This window comes from Falco naumanni, chromosome 7 (assembly GCF_017639655.2).
Source record: "Falco naumanni isolate bFalNau1 chromosome 7, bFalNau1.pat, whole genome shotgun sequence".
NCBI classification, from domain to species: domain Eukaryota; kingdom Metazoa; phylum Chordata; class Aves; order Falconiformes; family Falconidae; genus Falco; species Falco naumanni.
The window spans coordinates 10,014,957-10,034,506 of record NC_054060.1 but is presented as its reverse complement, the minus strand read 5'-3'; the positions used below and the strand labels follow the sequence as shown (position 1 = coordinate 10,034,506).

Sequence of the window (19,550 nt, the reverse complement as noted above, 5' to 3'; positions counted from 1 at the left end):
ATGTCATTAGCAAAAAAATAGGGTTCTTCAATGGCTACCTGAAGTATGGGATCACTGCATATGTCTTGGTGGAGGAGTATTTTTTTTGCAACATTATTGAAACCTCTTAAGAAAATGTGCCTTAATTCATAAGTAAACAACTGCTGTGGAATCTTTTAAAGCAAATGTAGATTTCACATGAAAAAGTGTACAGATTGTTATTAATATTTTGGCTGTTACTGTAGCATCTTTTTGATGTATGAATAAGTTACAACAAGGATTGTTGTAGCATGTTCTTAATTATAACATATCATCAGTTCCGTTTACTGCTAATTATTTTACGAGGTCAAGAGAAGAGTTTAACATGAATGTGGCAGGATTACTTGCAGAGTTTTGGTACAACCAAATGTAGGTGAACCTAGTAGGGAAACTTGCCCTCAAATTGCTTTTGGCAGATCTCATTAGTGTCTAAGGCAGGAGGCTAACCCAACTGAAAAGGGCCTTTCAAGGTTGACTAATATGTAACTAAATTACATTTTTGAGAGGTGGGGGTAGCTGATACCAGTAATTAAATTTCCTTATGTTAAGCTTCTTACAACAAGTATAAAAATAATTTAAACGGTCTTACTTATGGGGTTTCTACTGTGCTCATGTTAGTACTTTGAGTACTTGATTGTGACAATAATTGACAACTCTGTGGTGACTTATTTTTCATGTTTTGGTACCTCAGTCAAGGCATTAGCATTAAAAAAAATACTCAAAGTTTTAATTTGTCTTCAGATGCCTAACTGAATTTTGAAATTAGGCTAATGTAACAATTGGAACTAAAAAAACCCCCAAAAACAAAACAACCCCCAAAACTGTTCATTCAGTTTACTATGGGGAAGAAAAAATATGTTTCAAAATACTTCATTCTATCTTAACTGAGGGTGAGTTGAATGCTTGAAACTGAGAACTTCTGCAAACTTGAATGCTCAATTTCTGGTTCTGAAAATGTGATGATCCTGTGGTTGAATACTATTACAACTATGTACATTGCACAGTACAAGGCAAAGTGAATTACCAGATCCTGTGTTCCACTTCTGTGTGCTGTTTCCATTGGATTTAAAACAAGGAAGTCTATAAAGTAATATGGAACAGGACATATGGGCAGTTGTGAAAGTCAGACTGAGGCTTGTTGTACTGGTTCCATTGCTGTTTGCTTTGTTGTAACTGGTTATTTTGAAATGAGAATGGGGAAACTGGAATGAGGAGGCAGAGACCACTAGATGGCTCCACGATTTTTGCTGTACTGTGGGTAATTTCTGCATCATGTGTAAGAATCTGCCCAGGATTACCAGGGGAACAATGTAGAGGTGAAGTTGGCTTTCAGACTAAAATGGGGTTAAAGCTATACACATTCAAAAGAGTAAATTGGCACTGGAGTGCAGATACTCAAAATCATGAAGACATTTTAAAACCCCTTTTTGTAAAATGTTGGTCTCTTCTACACATAGCATTGTTTTTAAAATTATGTTCTTAACACTTAATAACTTCCTGTACTTGATTTTTGCATGCTAGGAGAGTAGTAGAGGTTTTTTTTAAGTACATGAGCTTATTTTCTTGGATGATAATGTAAAGATGGGGACACTTGGTTTGTATTTATCCATGTGGAAGTCATTTGATCACTTTGTCTCGTCACTCACCTGTGGTCTTAGTTGCTGTTACTTGAAGAGTACAGTTGGAATACAGAGCAGGGCTAGTATGGTGGCCTTGCTAAAGGCAACTAGTGTAACATTACCATTTTCATCTGACTTTTGATGTGTCCTTTCCCACCAGTAACTAAACCAGTCATTTTGTTTGTTTATAATTGTGTGTTTGCTGTTGCACTGTATGTCTTCCATGAGCTGGGAAACTGGGTTAAGGTGTTAAGGTGGTGTTCAGTCACTGTCTTTGTATAGGAAACCAGTTTTCATGTCTGTTACCTTGGTTTTGATGCATCTATGTCTTTGAAGAAAGGAGCATGGACAGTAGTTAAAAAATTTGGCTTATTATAATGAACGTGGTTTTCCACTAAGCAGCGTCATCTTTAGTAGGTGGGTTAGTCCAATAAAGATGGTTGCCAGAGCAAATATCTCTGATTTCCCACTATTGATTTCTCTAGTGTTTTAACGCTATGCAGAAATTTCAAAAGGAATTTATGGAGCCTGAAAGGGTTCTTGAACTTCTAATAATTCCTCCCCTACTTCTTCATAGTTTTGATTAGAATTTATAATTTTTGACTCTTGAACTGATGATTTGACATTGTCCATGGTAAAAGTAGGTGTTCTGGAATGTGTAATATAGAATGCAGCATCAGTTATATGTTTAAACTATCTTCAAGGTGCAGTAGTTGAATGTCTTAGTTTAAAGATATGATCTGTATTCCAACAGCATTTTTCTTTTAATTTTCCATAAAGAATCCAATCACATGAAGAGTGTCAAAAGGAGTCTACGAATGGGACACCAAGATGGCAGTTCCACTGTTGATTGAGAGGTTGAGGAAATGGACTAATGCATGAGTGCTGTGATATGTCTGTCCAAGAAAACGATGTTAAAACATGGACTCTCGTGTTATTAAACCAGAGAAGATCTGGGTTGTGATCATCCTATCAGAATGGACTTTGCACTTGAATTAATCAGGGGACGGTATCAGTGGCTATCCAATGATGGATCTGTTTGAGGACTGGGTGGCAAAATTTTACTTCGGGGTTGTATGTGCATAACAGGCAAATTCATTTGGTAAGAGATCTGTTGCTACCCCTTTGGAGAAAATGTAATGTTTTTCAAGTGACTTAATAAAAGGTTTTGGTTTCTTTCACACTTTGTGTTTGTCCTTTCTGGCTGGTGTTTTGTTTTTTGTTTTTGTTTTTTTTTAATTGTGTTGATGCTGAAGTGGGTTATGTTTTTTGGTTGCTGTTAAAGTGAGAAATACTTTAGCTGCTAAGCACTAAAAGGCAAGGTAAAATTTTGTGCTATACTTGATTTAAAATGTGGTTTTCATTTGCAAATTATGTTCACTTTGCCATGACTTCCAATGAATTTTTATTCGCTGGTTGGTTCACTCAGGTGCTTAATGTTAGGGGTTTTTCAGTACTTGGCCTATTGTCAGGGTACTTCTGCTGAACTTCCTGAAGTTATTTTAAGATGGAATTGATACTGATTGAAGGCTGAGCAAATACGACAATAAAGGAGTGCCTGAATATTTTGTGTAACTTTTTTAGGTATGCTTGTTTGGATGTATATGGGTACAGAAACTTTTCAACAGATTTCCTGGACAGCATACTTCCTAAATGGTGTATTCGGTCTTAAAATTGTTCCGTACAAGTGTCCAGTCGGCTTCACTGCTATTTAATGTAGACTTAGATGCGTGATACTGTACCATGTATTTGATAAGAAAAAATTGAGTTGTTACGGGTACTGCTACAGATGACATGTTAACCTTTACAAATGAATTTTAAAATGGTTCTAATGTTCAAAAATCAATTTCCTTTCAAGTTTCTTGGGGATCAGGTAGTTAAACTGTAGCCATCTTCCTATGTATGTTTCACCTGAAATTTTTGTCTTTGTTTTATGCTGGAGGGGCAAGATGACAAAGGTGGTACTGATCTAACTTAGGTGTTTTCTCCTAAAAACAAACAAAACCCCATTGTGTATATTTAACCATGTGGCTTGCTCAGTCTTTGTAAATATCCATTTTTACCATGGTGGATTGTTCATACCTGTTTAATCCAGCCATTTTGATGATGCATGCTTGCTCAAGTTTGGTTTTGCCATGTTATATGGTGGAGTTGGGTACTGGGACCAACCTGAAGGGATCCCCATTCAGATGAGTGGATTTCCTTAGCATTACCCTGGATTGCTTGGAATGGTCTTGCATTGTGTTCAGGTGCAAGGGGTCGTCTGTAAATAATCAGGAAAATGACATTTTTTAAAATGGGCTGTGGCAAAAGAGCGTTCCTACCCAAATCCATTGATGTGGGAGGATGATAGGTTGTTGGAGGATGTGAATGGCAAGTGTGTGGAGGAATTTGAAGGGGACTATCTTGGACCTACTGGTAGAAGCCAGTGTTGTCAGGCTGTTGGGATGCTGTGCCATGGGTGTTCATAGAAACCCAAACTAGCCTGGTACCCCTTTCCCCCCGCAGTGGTCCCCCAATGTCCGATTTCACTGTCTTGTTGTGTTGCTTACGAATACGCAAGATGTCCTTGCGCTTCAAGGTGTCTGTTGCTTGTGGGAAGACAACGGGTAGTCAGAATACTAGGCTAGGGGATCCTTGGGTCTCCTCCATTTCCTCTGTGATGCATCGTCTCTGCGCTAGGATATTGTATTTGAGATTCTGCTTGATTTCCAGTTCTACAGCTCGGCTATTGTACGGCTTTAAAATTAATTTGTTGTGTTAAAATCTGTTAATGCCCATTAATGGGTTAAGAAAGTGAAGTAGAAATAACCCTTTTAATAGTGTCAGCCTTGTTTTGCAGTAGTGCCTTCACATAACTGATGGGAATTGTGTAGCTGTTGGATTTGTGTTGTTGGGGAGAACCAGCAGGGAGGCGCTGTTGAGCTGGAGGGTGTTACCAGTGATGCAGGGCTTGCTTAGGAGCGGGTGACGCTTTTGTCCCAAGCTTTAAGCGCAAGTGTTGGGTGACGAATGGAAGAGCTATTGTCTGGGGATACTGCCACTGAACTGAAAAAAAGCTACCCCTTGGGTGGGGTGACCCCCAAGGTGGGTTGCTGCTGGCTGCATGGCTGGCAGCTCCACTTCCATTCTTTCAAAATGGCTTGTAACAGCACCACTTCCTGTCCAGGGAGGAAGTAATTTTAGCCCAGGCACTGGAATATTTAGCAAATCTTTAAAACAAAAGGCACAAATTCCATTTCTTTCTGGTTTCAAAAGGGTGCCTGAGCCACATGGGGTTAAGGTGCCCCTTCAGCTGGGGTAGTTGGAAGAAGCCAGGGCTGTGGGGGTAGCAGGCACCCTTTAGGTGGAGGCTATCTCTTTTTTTGGTAGAAATGAAGGGGTGGGTCTATGGTACATCACCTGAGTTGTGGGGTAAATGTAGAGAGTGTCAATCAAAGGCAGAGCTCAGAGCTGGGAAGGAGCTCTAGATGGCGGCTGTGCCTTAGAGAGAGCGCGCTCAGCTCCGTGCCTTCCCCAACACTTTACGCAACTTTCCCTAACTTTCGGGCAGCCTCAGGGGGCCCCCACAGCCCCTTGCCTCTCCTAGGCACTAATCGGGGGCCGAGCGGACCTTTTTCGGGCAGAAAAGCAGCTTTTGAGGGCTCCCTTTTCGTGCCTTGCTGGAAAGAAGAAGCCGTGGAGAGAGCCCAGGTCGTTGTTTTTCCAGCTTAGAAGCCATGGCGTACCTCCATTTTTGTGCGCTCTCCTAATGAGCTTTTTCCCCCGGACATTTTTGTACTAATTACCGCTTCTTTTGCTTTATCAGCAGCATATTTTTGGGATTAGAATATATATTTTTTTTCATTCTCTGAAATTCGTATTTTATCGTTATAACTCTAAATATTTTGGATCTAATGTTTTTCCACTACCCGAAACTAATATCGACTTGGTCCTGGTGGCGGTGCATGGATCAGGTAGGTGAGCAATTAATAATAATAATTTTTAGATTTCTGCCGTTTTAAATACTTAGATTTTCGACCGATTTGAGCTGTATTGAGATGACGCAATAAGATACAGAGATTATTTGCATCCAGTGTTACTTTGGGAAAGTTTGCAGGATGCTCCTCTACTGTGTTTATTCTCGGATTTTTCTTCTAAAAACGATTATTTGTTTTAAATCTCCGTTTTGCCGTGTTGATCAGTGTTGTGTATTGTTATAACAATATCATTGCAGCGTCAGGACTTTGTTCCTGATAATGAAAGCCAGTGAAACGAGCTGGGACCTTACCTTTCTTTCAACTTTTGACAGTAAATACCTGGGCACAGGACTTCAAAGCAAACAGACACCCCTGACCCCCTCTTAATATTTAAGAATAAAAAGATGATGAGAAATAAGGACAAAAGCCAAGGAGAGGAGGGTTCAGTCCACAGCAATGCATCGAGGTATGACCTATCAACTTTCTTTTTTTTTTTTTTTGTAAAACCTGTGAATACACTGTTTACTTTGACAGCCTTGGATTACTGTCAGTGCTTAATACAAAACATTTTACTGATTTTGCTTCCTTTTTAAGGAATGACCTTGAGATTGTTAGCATGCCACACCCTAATTTTTTTTGGTAGCAATTTCTGAAAGTTGTGTTGTGACTTAAGGGCCCATGTCAGAGTCAAAAGGTACTGTACCTTTATTCAGGGGAGCCCTTTCCTCTGTATTATGTTTTTCCAGCTTTTGAATTTCAGTTTTTAGGTTTTTTGTGCTGTGAAAAATGACCTTGTCGGTTTAGCCATTGCTGCATTGCACCATTTTACATACAAGGCAAATTTTTCTTTGAAGAATCTCAGAAGTCTAAACTTTAACTGAGGGCCATACAGAAGCCTGGTGTAGTAGTAAATTATAGTAAATAGACACAAGAAAAAGTTACATGAATGAAAAAAAGCTCATTTTAAAATATAAACTGAAAAATGCCTGTTTGTCTGATACCCCTTACTTCAAATTTTATTTGAGCTTGTAGAACTTTTGATACTGTTTAGGTATTTTAGAATATTTTTATACAATTTAACCAGACTTTCTCCTGCTGGGGATAGCATTTTGTATCATAAAATATACACTGGTACTGTTAACAAGAGGCTCCAAATGCTTTGCTTGTTTCTTTAATGTATATTTGCTCAGAGTGTTTTTATTTACTTTTGTTGAGTAATGAGATTCTTTACAGATTTTTATAAACTTAATCTTGATGTGGAAAAAATGCGAAATACTGGAAATGTTTGTTTGCTGGGAATGCAGAAGTATAATTACTGGATTGCTCGTTTTGTATTTAAAGGGTCGGCTTTTTCAGAAATTGGAAATTAAACTATATGCATTTTTTTCCTAGTTTGTAAATACAGTTGAGTTTTGCATTTTGTTAATTTTAATTGAATTGTGGCCTGTTTATTTTTCTCTGGTGTTGTCTTCAGTAATTTTTAACCAACATTAATAAAAAAGAATTCTGAACTGTCTGTTGTATCACATGTGCTCTGTGTGATGTTTGCAGGTGTTTGAGTAGTATTCTTGATGTCCAGTATTTAACCTTCCTTAAACACACAAACATGAAATACTGTGGGAATATATATCTATTATCAAATTACTGTACCCTTCTAGTATAAACGTGGATGGTATTCTGGATGTATTAAAATCACAGTCAAATTTTAAATCCTAAAATGGATATGGGTAAGTTTCTTTAATTTGAAATTATTATTAACTAAATTAGCCTCAGGGACTGTTGGAGCATTACATATAGCACCTGTACAGAGCTTTTATAATGCAGGTTTAAAAACACATCAGTCTTTCAAACAGTGTTACCTTTACTGTAAATACGACACACAAAATATTGCTGAAAAAGTCAGGCTTTTTTTAGAAATTACTTACGAGTTCTCTTACTTAAATCTTCATCCTTTTTTTTGAAGTGCACATCATCAGCAAGAGCAGTAATGGGTATAATTTTTTCAGGAAATTTAAATTCAGGTATTTTATTGGTGTTAGAAATATCATGCTAAACAGGAGGTGAAATTGGAGACATCTAGCAGTAGTTCCAGAGAAAGAAGACCTTTGGGGTTTTTGTCCTTAGCAGTATTAGCATATGCATGGTGTGTCTTACGTGTGCTTTTGGTGTTTTGGTTGAAAGATTTTGTCGTAATTGATCAATTTACATGTAGCACCTGTTGTGTGAGATCACCCTTTTCCCCCTTTACAATTTTTTTTTCTCAAAATAAACTTGCTGTGGGTAACGTCCACTCACCTGAAGTGTGGCAACAACTGAGCACAGGATATTTGTAAGTGAACCCCATTGAGCTTATTTCTGAGCTGTGAGTCAGCTGAATGTCATAAAATGGGCTTTACTTCCTGAGGTTGACTTGAAGTTGTAGGGGAAATGATTTCTAGGAAGTAAAGCCACCACTTTGCTTTGCTTTAGCCCAGAAATGCATTGATGTCTGCATTTCACGTGCTGCTGGCCAGCTTTCTCCCCAGTTGTGAGACCAGCTCAGCATCTGTGGAAAGACATGAAGTCCTGTTAGATAAATCCCTGTTTGGAGGCCTGGATGATGGCGATGGGTGGAAAAGGTAGATATGGTTGGTGCCATTCACCTGGGCAGGAGAAGTGAAAATGCAGGACTAGAAAAAGGTGTTAAAGCAGAAGAAAATACAATTCCTGTGTACCACCTTAGTGTCCTAACTGGGGAGTATGTTTGCAATTGACTACCTCTCCAGTCCTAAGGAAATGCAAAGGCATGTGCTGAATAAGAATACCTGAGAGTTGTCCCAAAATAGGTGATTCCTCCTGGGGAGGGTAATGGTGTTAACTCTTTGCAGTTTGTAAGCTGAGGGGTGTAACTTGGTGCCTTTCTAGACAAACAGCCAACACCTGTCCTTTGTATATTGACAGTAAATCTTTCCAAACTTGAAGCTGATTGATTTTGTGCAACTTTCTCCACCTAGGAAAAAAGTTGGTATGCTGTGTTTACTAATAACCACCGCCTGTGTACCTGGGACTTGCATTAAATAATTGAACAAAATCCTGGTGTGTTTTCTAGCATCTTCTGTGCTGCATTTCTGAAAGGCAGGTGGTGTGAGAGGGTACATCCGTGGTGCAACCCTAATGTGAACTTCAGAGGTGAGAGGTAGGCTGGGGGTCCCCCTGAAGTCCAGGAGTGAGTTTTGTAGGGGATAGTAAGTAACACGCAGTGGATACGTTGTTCTTCCAGTTTCCCCTGGCCTGCATCTGTTGCAGTTGCTCTTGCACCTCTTAAATAACGCCGGTGTGGGAACGGTTTCTGCTACAGAAGCAGCAGGGCTGAAGAAACCCTTGTGTCTGTATCCAGCTTTTGGCGTCTCTAGCACTAAAACATCATTTTGGGGGAGAGGGAAAAAATAAAGGTTGTGGTGGGTTAGATCTCGGCCCGTCTTCTGTTCAGAGAGCTGGAGGGCTGAGGTCTGAAATGGTGGTTTTTTTGCTCGGCAGCCACCTTACAGAGGCAGAGTGCTCTGCAGTGTGTGCTGCAGCCTTTGCAGAGCAGAACACCCTCGTTTGACGTGGCAGCCATTTTATGAAGATGTAGTTACATGCGAAAGAGGATTTGGAGGGGGGGGAGGAGGGAAATGAAGATGTTAAATAAAAATTGCCCTCCCTGGCCGCCGATGAAAGCGGAGGGCATCCCTTTCTTGTTTCGCTAGCGCTGGGGGAGCCCCGATTCCCTGTGAAAGGAGAGGGGAAGGCTGCACCGCCTGGCATTTTGGTGCGGGTCCAGTTCAGTCACAAAATGGCTGTTCCTTTGTGCCGCATAGCTGACAGACATACTGCATTGCACTGTGTGTACTCTAAAAACAGCAGGAAGTTGCTGGTGGGGAGTTCAAAGGCCATCTTGTGCTCGCTGGGGACGGCGATTGGCTGCGCTCGCTTGGTAACAGGCGGCTGGTGCGGAGGCAGAGCCCTGCCTGCGCGTGATGGCTGCGCACGCCGCACGGCCTCTCCCACGCCTGCCCCAGCACACTGGACTGGGCTGCACTGGGTTGTGCTGGGCTGCACTGGGAGCGTGGCCGTGGAGCGCGCGGCCGCTGCTGCCTTCCCTCGCTTCGTCTCATCTGGCAGGCGCTGGCTTTTATTTTATTATTTTTTTTTAATAGCGCGGGCTATTTTGAGAACCAAGTGACTTGAAAAGGAACAGGGTTATTTTTGGTGTGGCGCTTTTTCTTTTTTTAAACTTCAAAAGGAATTGCAGAATATCATAGTATTCCTGGAACATCTGGCTTTTTTTTATAGCGTTACGGCTTTCAGCATTCTTAAATCACTAAAACTCGCTCTTGCTTTCAGCGTGCGTTTTGCAACTGATTTTGTTTGAGCCGAGTGGAACGTTAAACACATTTATTAAAATGCTGCTAACCGGGTTTCAACTTTCCATCCGGGCTGAGGGGTTACTTTTTAGCTGTTGCAACCATCCTGTATGTACTGAGTCTTTCAGTTTCATTTGCACTGCTGGCTTCTCTAACAAGGATTTTTTATTTCTTCCTTTTTAAGCTTTAACCCCTTCTGAAACTGGAGGCTTTTTTGAAAAGGGAAAATGCTTGATCAGTGCAGAGCATGAAAGGAATAATGTGCAAGGAATTCAGATGAATAATGATGTAATGTGTGCAGCACAAAGGAGATTGTTCTTGGGTTGCTTTGTTACTTCTGTTTCACATTACCCTCTCGAAGGAAATGTCTCTTCTAATTACGAATACACAATTCTGAGACTTTCAACTTCTCTGTTTCCTGTTTAGTGATTGCTGCCAGGAACGGATACGATACATACAGTGCTATAAAAAGGGCTCACTAACTGCAAGAAGCTACATTTAGCTGAAATTTAGTATCTTCTGGATTTTTCTTTTTAGGCATCTTAAGCTAATTAGTCAAATTTTACATATTCTCCAAATGCATGACTTCTGCTGAATAAAAATGGGAAAATAGGAATAAAGAGCTCACCTGGGTAATCCTGTAACCCTGCAAAAATGCTTCCGTGGCACGCAGCATGTGCTGCTGCCGGGGCATTGCTATCCTTGCGTACACGTGTGTGCACGCATGCTCCCACACCACTCCTGCCTAAATTTATTTGTGCCTTAGCCAAGAGAAGTTGATGTGGCTGAGTTTGTAGATTAGAGTCTGTTCCGCTTTCTGTTGGGTTGATGTTTCACCTGCTGTACTTTGAGGGCAACAGTTGCCCTTATCTGCACCTTCCCCCATTTCCTACGTGAGCTGAAGCTCTCCCATGGCTCACGGAGAAAAATCTGTTGCAGTGCCACAGGGTCATACCCCGACCGCTTGTAAGGGATGGCACTTCTGAGAACACAGGATCTCACCCCTGCATCTTGGGAGCAGTGTGTCTCCCCCCATTTGGGCTACAATAACCACACTTCATTTGCATTAAAACAAGCATTTCCACTGTTAACTTAAGAGTTTTGAGCAGCCCCTGAGGGAGGACTGGGAAGGTGGTGTTGTTTGGTTGTAATTTCTCCAGCTCGGTATAGGGAGAAACCAGGTCCCATCTTTGTTTTCATGTTGCACTCCTTGTCTCAGAAAGCTGTTCCTATCATCAGCAGGTTACTGAGTTGCTAAACCTGTCTCTGAGGAATTTCTATACTGGCAGGCCTCTATTCAGGCTTATCTCTCCTAGTTTTAAGGAGCAGATGAGGGTACCAGTGGCAGATCCAGTGAGATTAGCCACGGGGTTAAGGACCTGGGACTGTGAGCAGGAGTGTAGGGACTGAACTGAAGCTTCTGATGCCATGGCCTTGCTTCTTTTGAACTCAGGACAGTTAAAATCTACTTTGGGTGGGTCTGCATCTCCTGATACATAACCTGGAGGTGTATATATATCCACTGTACCTTGTTCCACGTTGCAGACAACAGTTCCAGCAGGAATTGCAATGTTGTTAAATTAGGCTGCTAAGTTCTGAAGATGGAGAAGTATTTCTAAATCTCCAGTTTTCCCTAGCTGAAATCCAACTCGGGAAGCTGGTGATAATGGATGGGGGAAGATCCTGTTCTGCATTATTCCCCCTCCTCAAGGAAAATAAATAAAAACACCACCACTGGTGGGAGGGGATGGCCTGGATTACCATAATTATACACAAGCAGCCTTCTAGCAAAGGATGTACTGTTCTACTGACATGGTTTTATGTAAATTTTTCTGATGTGTTTTCATTAAAGGATGAGTGCTGAAGTGCCATTTGAAGATGCTTTTTCAACAGGTGGTGGTGGTGTGCTTGTAAAGTCTGCCTTTCTGTCCTGTAAAGCATCCTTGAAATGAAAGCGAAAAAGCCTAGATGAAAAATTCACACCTAGTGACTTGCAGTAAAGTTTTTATAAATCTGTCACACTGTTAATGCCTTCTTTTCTTGGAGCAGGGAGTGTCTTTTGGATATAATAAGCAAGATGTTGATGAGTCTTTCCAAATGTGCAGTAGCTTTTACTACATCGCCACTTGTGCAGCAGTGCTGCTGAATTACAATTCTCAATATAAAGCTTGCTTTATATTTACCTGTGGGCTGAGATCATCTATGCTGCAGTATATGTTTTCTTGGCCTTGACTTCTAAGGTTTAAAATAAAAAAAAGTTTGAAACGGTGATCTCGGATTCCCTGCTGGTATTGTGCTGGTTTTGTCTTTGGCAGGGCTTCTGTGGAGTGTGTTGGCCAAGCACCCGGTGCTTCACGGACAGGATGCTGAACACTTCATTGCTCATGAACTTTTACCCTGGCTGTGAACAAGTGTGTTGCAATGTCAAGCATCCACTGACTCCAGAACACTTCACTCCTTAGGAAAAAGTTGTGTTGTACCTATTTGTGTTTCTTGCAAGTTTTATTGCTAGGTATAGATGACTTAATAGAATTGCTAATAGATTAATTATAGGAGTCATTTGCATCTCTTTCATGGGGAGGAACCTCTGCTCTTAACTACAGAGTTGTGACCAGTTGAGAGCTTTGAATGCCTTGTGCTGTCAGTAAAATGGAGTCTTAACTATGGCCCCTAAATTTTTTGGCTAACAACAGCCTTTAGCAACAGTCACTTGAAATAAAACCCTCAAGCCAGGTCAGGCTCCCCTCTTCTGAACTGCAGGTCGTCTGGAACCACAAACGAATGTGTGCACCTTCGTGTTCTTGTTAATGATTCTGGGTCCTAAGTGTCCGTATTACTGCATTTTTTTAATGTTAGGACCTAAAGGAACCTTGGAAATGTTAAGGGAGAAAAAAACAATTGCCTCTTCTGTACTAATTTAAACCAAAATTGTGTGAACCCTAGCCCTTCCCCCGCTGTTGCCTCCTCTGTACTAATTTAAACCAGAATTGTGTGTGAACCCTAGCCCTTCCCCCGCTGCATCTAACATCTCCTTTACAAAAGGTCGGATGCTGCCTGTGGCCGGAGTTCCCTTTGTGCTGCCATTGAGCTTTAGTTGGGCTGTCCCCTGCTGTGACAAAGCAGAAGCTGTGGCTGGAATGGCAGAGGGGCACAAGGAGTTAACTGCCACCACTGTCTTGGCCTTAGGGGAAGGTGTGTGCCCCTGGGCTCCTTTCACTTCGAACTTTGGTGGTGGGTGCTGCCAGGAGCCAGCCTGTGTCCTCCCACGGGTGGTGGTGGATGTGGAGCTGAAATGCTTGGCTGCTTCCTCGGGAGGGAAAGACCGGCCCTTTTCAAAAGTCTGGGAACGGCCGTTGTTCTTTCCTTTCTGTGCAGGGAAGGAAAAGGATGCTGCCTTTGGAGATTCTCAATGGTGCTCCTTAATCAAGCAGACAGGTTTTGACTCCTTTTGTCCCCGTGCTGGTTTTTTTTTTCTTTTCTTTTTTTCTTTTCCCACTAAACATCCCAAGCATTTTCAGCCTCTGGCTCATAGATCAGAGAGTGAGCGAGCCAGCTCTCCCAGTCATGAATGAATTGCTCGTTTTGCTTGCTTATGCAAGCATAATGTGGTGTCTTTGTAGTGGAGGGAAAAAAAACCACCCCACTTTTGGAAAATACTTGTCATTCATGATAGCTCGATGTGCTTTACAGGGAGCTGCAGCAGAGCAGCAAAGGTTATATTTAGCTGGCAGTGTGCTCAGGATTGGCTTGCCTTTGGCATTTGGGAGTCCTGTGCTGGGGCAAGGAGTGGTGGCCAGAATGGGCTGGAAATCCCACAGCCCAATTCAGATGGTTATTTGGCTAGGATACCTGCCGAGTGCATAATCCCTGACTGTTACAGTTAGCACCATGGCCCTAATTGTGCCTCTTGATGTGTAAATGTAACTAACACCCACTCTCTGCAAGCAGAGATTGTAGTCAGGTGTGGAAGGAATATGTGCTCTCTATGGTAGTTCTTCTCACTTGCCTATTTAAGAAAAAAAATTCCAGGTCACAGATGAGTTTGGGGAAATATTTTTCTGGTTTTTTGAAGGACACATTGGTTGTCTGGAAAGGGCAAGCCTGTAACCTTAGGAGCGTTTGTTGTGCCCCTTGAAAGCCTGCCCAGAGTTGGCCAAATTATATTGTGAGTATTCAAAGTCGTTTGCGTTTACTATCTTCTAGTTTAAATTCCTGCTTTGAGACAGATCACCGTTAGAAATACATACCATGCGTGGGTACAAATAGTAGAGTAGCAGGAATATTTTTCTTCCCTCCCTTCCCCTGTTTCCACTTTTGCCTGCAGGAAAAATAAGTTGTGAAAAGCTCTTTGACTGACCCTTCCAAATGCTTATCACTCAGAGAATCTTTGCCTTGGGAGGCAGGCAAGCACCAATCACTTTTTTAAATAACTTTCAGAATAAAGGGAATTAAAAATGCTAGGAATTAATTTATCTTCAGTACCACAATCTGAGTGTCATTGACTTGGCTCTCTTACGAATTCTGTGTACTGTATATATGGCCTTGGCTACGCTTAGAGCGCTTGCTCATGTTTTTTTCCCAAGGCAAGAGATGGATCACATGAACTGTTCTTCTCAGTCCTCTGTGGTCCACATATTATCCCCTCTGTCAAATGTGATCCCCTCTTCAGGTGATCTATAGCCAGAATCAGTTTTGTTTCCTTCCCATGCTTGTTTGGCCTAGAGTTGAAATGTAATGTGGTTTGGTGCTTGTTTTACAACTGCTGTACAACTTGAGTGCATGCATCAACGTTAACTGTTGGTGCTCATTTACAATATATGTAGAAATTTCATATATGTATATATATAATAGGGAGCGTTACATTTATAGATCAGATATTCAAAGGAAATGTTTAACGGCAACATGGTATCCAGCTGAGATGGTCCGTTAACGGCTTCTGTGGTTTGCCACCATCCCTTTATGCGTACAAAAGTTTGTACGTAGTTTGCTTTAAGAAGGCACATCTGTTTAAATAGTTTTAAATTGGTGGCCTGCCCTGGCTTTGGTGGTGTGTTGTTTTGGAGTAAATCTTGGGCCACTACCACTGGTGGACAGGTGAGGCTGGCAGCCATTGCTGAAGAGCTGTGGGGGCTGAAAAGCCTCTTTCACTGGTAGAACTGGGTCTGACCGATAGGTATGGTCTGGAGAAGACATCCCGCTCATTCGAGAGTTGCAGCTTGGCTGCTATTGGTCAGTGGTGACCAATGGCAGCGGGTCAGGTGGGCTGACCTTAGAGTTCCATCAGGTGATGTCACCCGCCTGTTGCCATGGCATTGGAATGTTTGGGTCGCCGGCGGGCAGTTGGCTTCCAGCTGCCACGGAGAGAGGTTGAGCGCCCGCAGGTGGCCAGGCCCAGCAGTTGCCTTGCTGCTGCCCCAGCACTGGGGTCTTGCTCGCACCTTTTCTCCTCCGCAACTCACCAGCGCTGCCAGCTGTGATACGCTTCCACTGGTTTTGGTTCCTGTAAAGCCTGGCTGGCGATTTTATTTGCTAAGCCGGCAGAAGCGTGTTTTGCTCTTTCTCTGGATTAGTCTTCTGACGTGTCAGCATGTTCAAGCATCTCATTGAGGAGTCCATCAGCCCAACCTATGCTGGCCTATGGACAAAGTGAGTACTGGGAAGATGGGGGAGGATGGGGGGGGAGGAGGGGGGCTGTCTCGCAGCTGCCTGCCTTTGGCCTTACAGTGGCAGCAAGCCAAGATGTGGATGGACGTCTGGGTGTCAGTTATCCACAGGACACGTGACGCTGTGTCCAACAACACATATGGGTTAAGCTTGTGTTTGCTTATTTTTTAGAATTTATTTTATTATTATTATATTGTGGGTAACAATAAACTTGGTTTCTGGTATTACCAAGTCTCGGATATTATCCAGCCTTGGGAGTTTGTGCCGAGGACCTTGTCAAGCCTGCATGGGTTGGTTTCAGTGGTGCTGAGGCCTTGCTGAGCTTGTGAAGCCCAATAGAACATTGCTGTTTGGATTCAAACTTGTTTGCATTTGAAATGTTACAACAATTCTTATAGCTAGGAGGAGTTTGGCTTGTAGGAGGATCTTGGGTCATTAATCCTCCTTTATCCCCTGGGCTGAATTCAAGTCGTGTCCATCAAAAGCCAAATTTTAAAAGTCCGGGCAAAGAGGTGCCCGTTAGAGCCATTTCCTTGTCAGCTCTTGGTTGCAGCAATGCATATTGGGTAATTTTTTCAGCTCGTCTTCCACCTTCTGGAAACATCTACTGTTTGTACTTGTTGAGAACTTACAAAATGTTTTGTTGCTTTTAGCCAGGGGTCCTCAAACTTTTTGAACAGGGGGCGGCGTGCGGGTGAAGTGGCAGGCAGCCATCTGCTGCTGCTTGGTTTCCCCCCCCAGCCCCCAGCGGGGGGGGTCTGTAAATACCGGGGGCTGGACTGAGGACCCTGGGGGGCTGTATCTGGCCCGTGGGCTGTAGTTTGAGGACCCCTGCTCTTAGCAAAGATGGTCCCCTATAAAATGAAGTTGTATGTGAAATATTAAACTCTAAGGCTGGAGGCTTGAGGCACATTGTAATTGCCTTGTAAACTTAGATGCCTGATTGTAAAGGGTCTTATCAGTGCCGTTCAGCTACTTACTTCTTGGAAGGAACATGTCCTTCTTGGTAAGGGATGATTTGGTTTTCTTCCCCCTCAAGTCAGGAGCAGGCTCTTAATTAAAATAGAGTTATAGCCTGAAGTATTTCTTAGAAACCAGTTAGATGTATTTGGCTGAGTCTTGGCAGATCTCAATTTTTATAGGAGTTTCTCACTTTAAAGGAGTTACCAATGGTGCAGCTGTAGCTTTCTTGATGTTCACAAGTGTTTCTGTGCTGAATTTGGAGGAGTGTGGACTGGTTGAATCATGATTTTTGTGACAATTAATTATAGGTTATCTCAGCTTACAGTTGAGTTGAAAGTGGGTCTCGTTTGGTTTTTAACTTAGGGGCATTAAAGCAGGGCATATTCTAAAAACAGTTTCTGAAAAGAGGACTTAAATCTCATATATGTACCGTGTAAGGCCTGACTTGACATATAATGTTGCTAGTCCTTTATACTCTGTTGGCAGGTAGATATGCTGCCTGATCGTTGTTGTGATAGTTAGAAAGGATTATTTTATGGAATTAGCCTTTTCGGTTCTCTTATTTTATTGTATCAAGGTAGAAACAAAGACAAGCACATACCCTTTTGCCTTGATAACAGGCTGTTAAAAAATAATTACTTGCAACAGCCTTCAAAAGGACATACGTCTTCTCATCTATATTTCTTATTGGGGCAAGCACACATACCTGTGTGTGCAGACATGTGTGTCATCTGTCTGTCACTGGAGAAGTCCTCTTTTCAGATGATACAGTTCACATCTTGGAAAAAAAGAATTAAAAGTGTCCAGATAATGTGGGTAAATCACATGAATCATGGCTATAGATGTGCAGAAAGGCTGTGTCCCTGTGTCCTTGAAATAAAGCTTAGGGCCTTGAGAAGCAAAGAGCTCGGGAGTGGGAGGAGGCCAGTAATTACTGTTCTGCCTTTAAACAAATACTGCCAAAGCTGCCTGCCCTCAGTCTAGCCTGGGTGGTTAGAATTTCTTCCAGCTATTGCTAGTAAATCTGATTGAAGAAAAGTGTCTTCTTTTGTGTGTTCCCATGGAACATGGGACACCAACGTGACTCAAACAGAGCCTGATGTTGCCAATTTGTGCTGTGACACTAGCAGTTTGGATGAGTTCAGGTCTCATTCTTCAGTGGAGTCTGAGTCTCCATCTCCACAGGAGGCTCTGTGGGACAGGGTCCTGCCAGGCCCTGCCTGTGGAAACCGGCTGTCCCCAGAGCTGCAGGAGCATCCTTTCCCTAAGTGTTATGGCAGCGCTTCCTAATAAAATTGCCATGGTTTTCTTGGGGGGGGGGGGTGGTGGTGGGGGAGAAAAAAACCAACCCCAAAAAACCCACCCACCCTGGAACTCTGAAAATTCTCCAGCGGGGAAGTGTCATCACTTGCTCTGAGTAGCCTCAGTTGCAAAGCGATGTGTTTGAGTGGGCCGTTGGTAGCAGATGTCAGCAGGTCTGTGAACGTGCTCGATGAGAAGCTGCAGGGAAGCTGCAGGGTGGTGGGCGAGTGGGGAGAGAGACGGTGGATGGTGCTGGCAGGGTGCAGCAGGAGAGCACAGCGATGGAGGGCTGCAGGGGAGAAGAGGGGGCTGAATGCTGCAGAAAACATCGAGGAAGGGCCAGGCGGCAGCAGGCTATAGTGAGATGGCTGGGCCTTTGGTTATCACAGGGAGTGGGACCGGCAGGAGCGACCGGCTGGCCTGGAAGAGTGGTAGTTCAGCTTGATTTTCCAACCCTGCTAGGACGAAATGCCATGATACCCCTGTCTCCTTTGAAGCCAAGCTGGGCTAATGAAACCAGCAGCCACCAGTGACAGCTCACCCTCTGCGCCTTGCTGGAAAAAGGCTATGTTTCTGTTACTTCAGCCTTAGAAATTTTCGCTCGCAACTGTTTCTTTTTTTTCCCAGGAAAAAAAAAAAAAAAAAGAAAAAAAAAAAGCTGTGCCTCTTCCATTTTAGGAGTTTGCCAAGAGGCCCAGAGCTGCAGCCACCACTGCAACGAAACCGCAAGATGGTGGAAGAGGGAGGGTTGTAAAATGGCGGCCGGGAGCCGGGCTGCGGCCCCGCGCGGGGATTGGTGGAGCCGGTTCCCGCCGCGCTCGGCTGCTGCCCTCTGCCCGCTCCCGCCGAGACGGCAGCCGGGAGCCGCTGCGGCCCGAGCGCGTAGATACTTTAAGAATTCTTTTCCGAGAGCGGAAGACTTACTTCCGTGGTGTAAATTAGCCCTGTTTGCATGGGGGTGTACCAGCGGATAGGAGCTGAATCAAAAATCCCGTCTCTGTAGCGTGCGTTGATCTCTATAGAGTTGTATGCAATTGTACATGAGCTTTTGCTTTTTTGTCTATTATTTCTTTTTTGGACTGGGAAATCTGAGCCTTTGACGCAGCTCTTTACTTTTGTAGTTTTGTACAAAAGGAGAAAAATAAAAAAAAAATCTGGTTTTCCTCTGCAGAGTTTTCCTGACTCTTTCTTTCTTGATGTTACATTTGCAGTATGCCCTTAAATATTATGAAAGCGTTTCGCTGGACATCAAGAGCTGACTTGGAAAGAGATGCTCCTTGTTCTAAAAGTTTGTAGCATTGTTATTGCCGCGCTGCGTTTTGGTTTGCGAAGCGTGGGATTTGTAATATAATACCTTACTAGCATATATGGTATATGCTGTAATGAGTTTTAAATTTTCTTTAATTGGATTTTAAATGAAAAAGAGATGTTGGAGTGATTGGACAAAGGTATTTGAGTATACTGGCCACCTAAAATAGTCCGGCCTCTCATTGTTTTGTTGAGGTGCCTGCATTTAAGTGAATATTCTGTACATAAACCTATTTTAACGTAAAGGGGGGGAAGGTGAATTCACCTATTTGATGTTCTGCTTTCCTGTTACTGGCTACTTGAGAGATGCAGCCTGCACAGCATTGGTGTAA

At 42.8% G+C, this 19,550-nt stretch overlaps 1 protein-coding gene across 17 annotated transcripts in view; it reads left to right on the top strand.

Moving 5' to 3' along the window:
- CHD2 (chromodomain helicase DNA binding protein 2) overlaps nt 1-19,550 on the top strand; it is an 87,639-nt gene that overhangs the window by 28,849 nt on the left and 39,240 nt on the right. For 11 of the 17 annotated variants that reach the window (XM_040601158.1, XM_040601161.1, XM_040601162.1 and 8 more), the window contains exons 5-6: nt 2,418-5,593; nt 5,929-6,062. In XM_040601158.1, coding sequence (XP_040457092.1) covers nt 6,001-6,062 — 62 coding nt within the window. In that variant the 5' untranslated portion in view covers nt 2,418-5,593; nt 5,929-6,000. Of the gene's footprint in view, nt 1-2,417; nt 5,598-5,928; nt 6,063-9,553; nt 15,628-19,550 lie in introns of those variants that run through there. The other 6 variants (XM_040601173.1, XM_040601172.1, XM_040601155.1 and 3 more) reach the window with 5 other exon arrangements.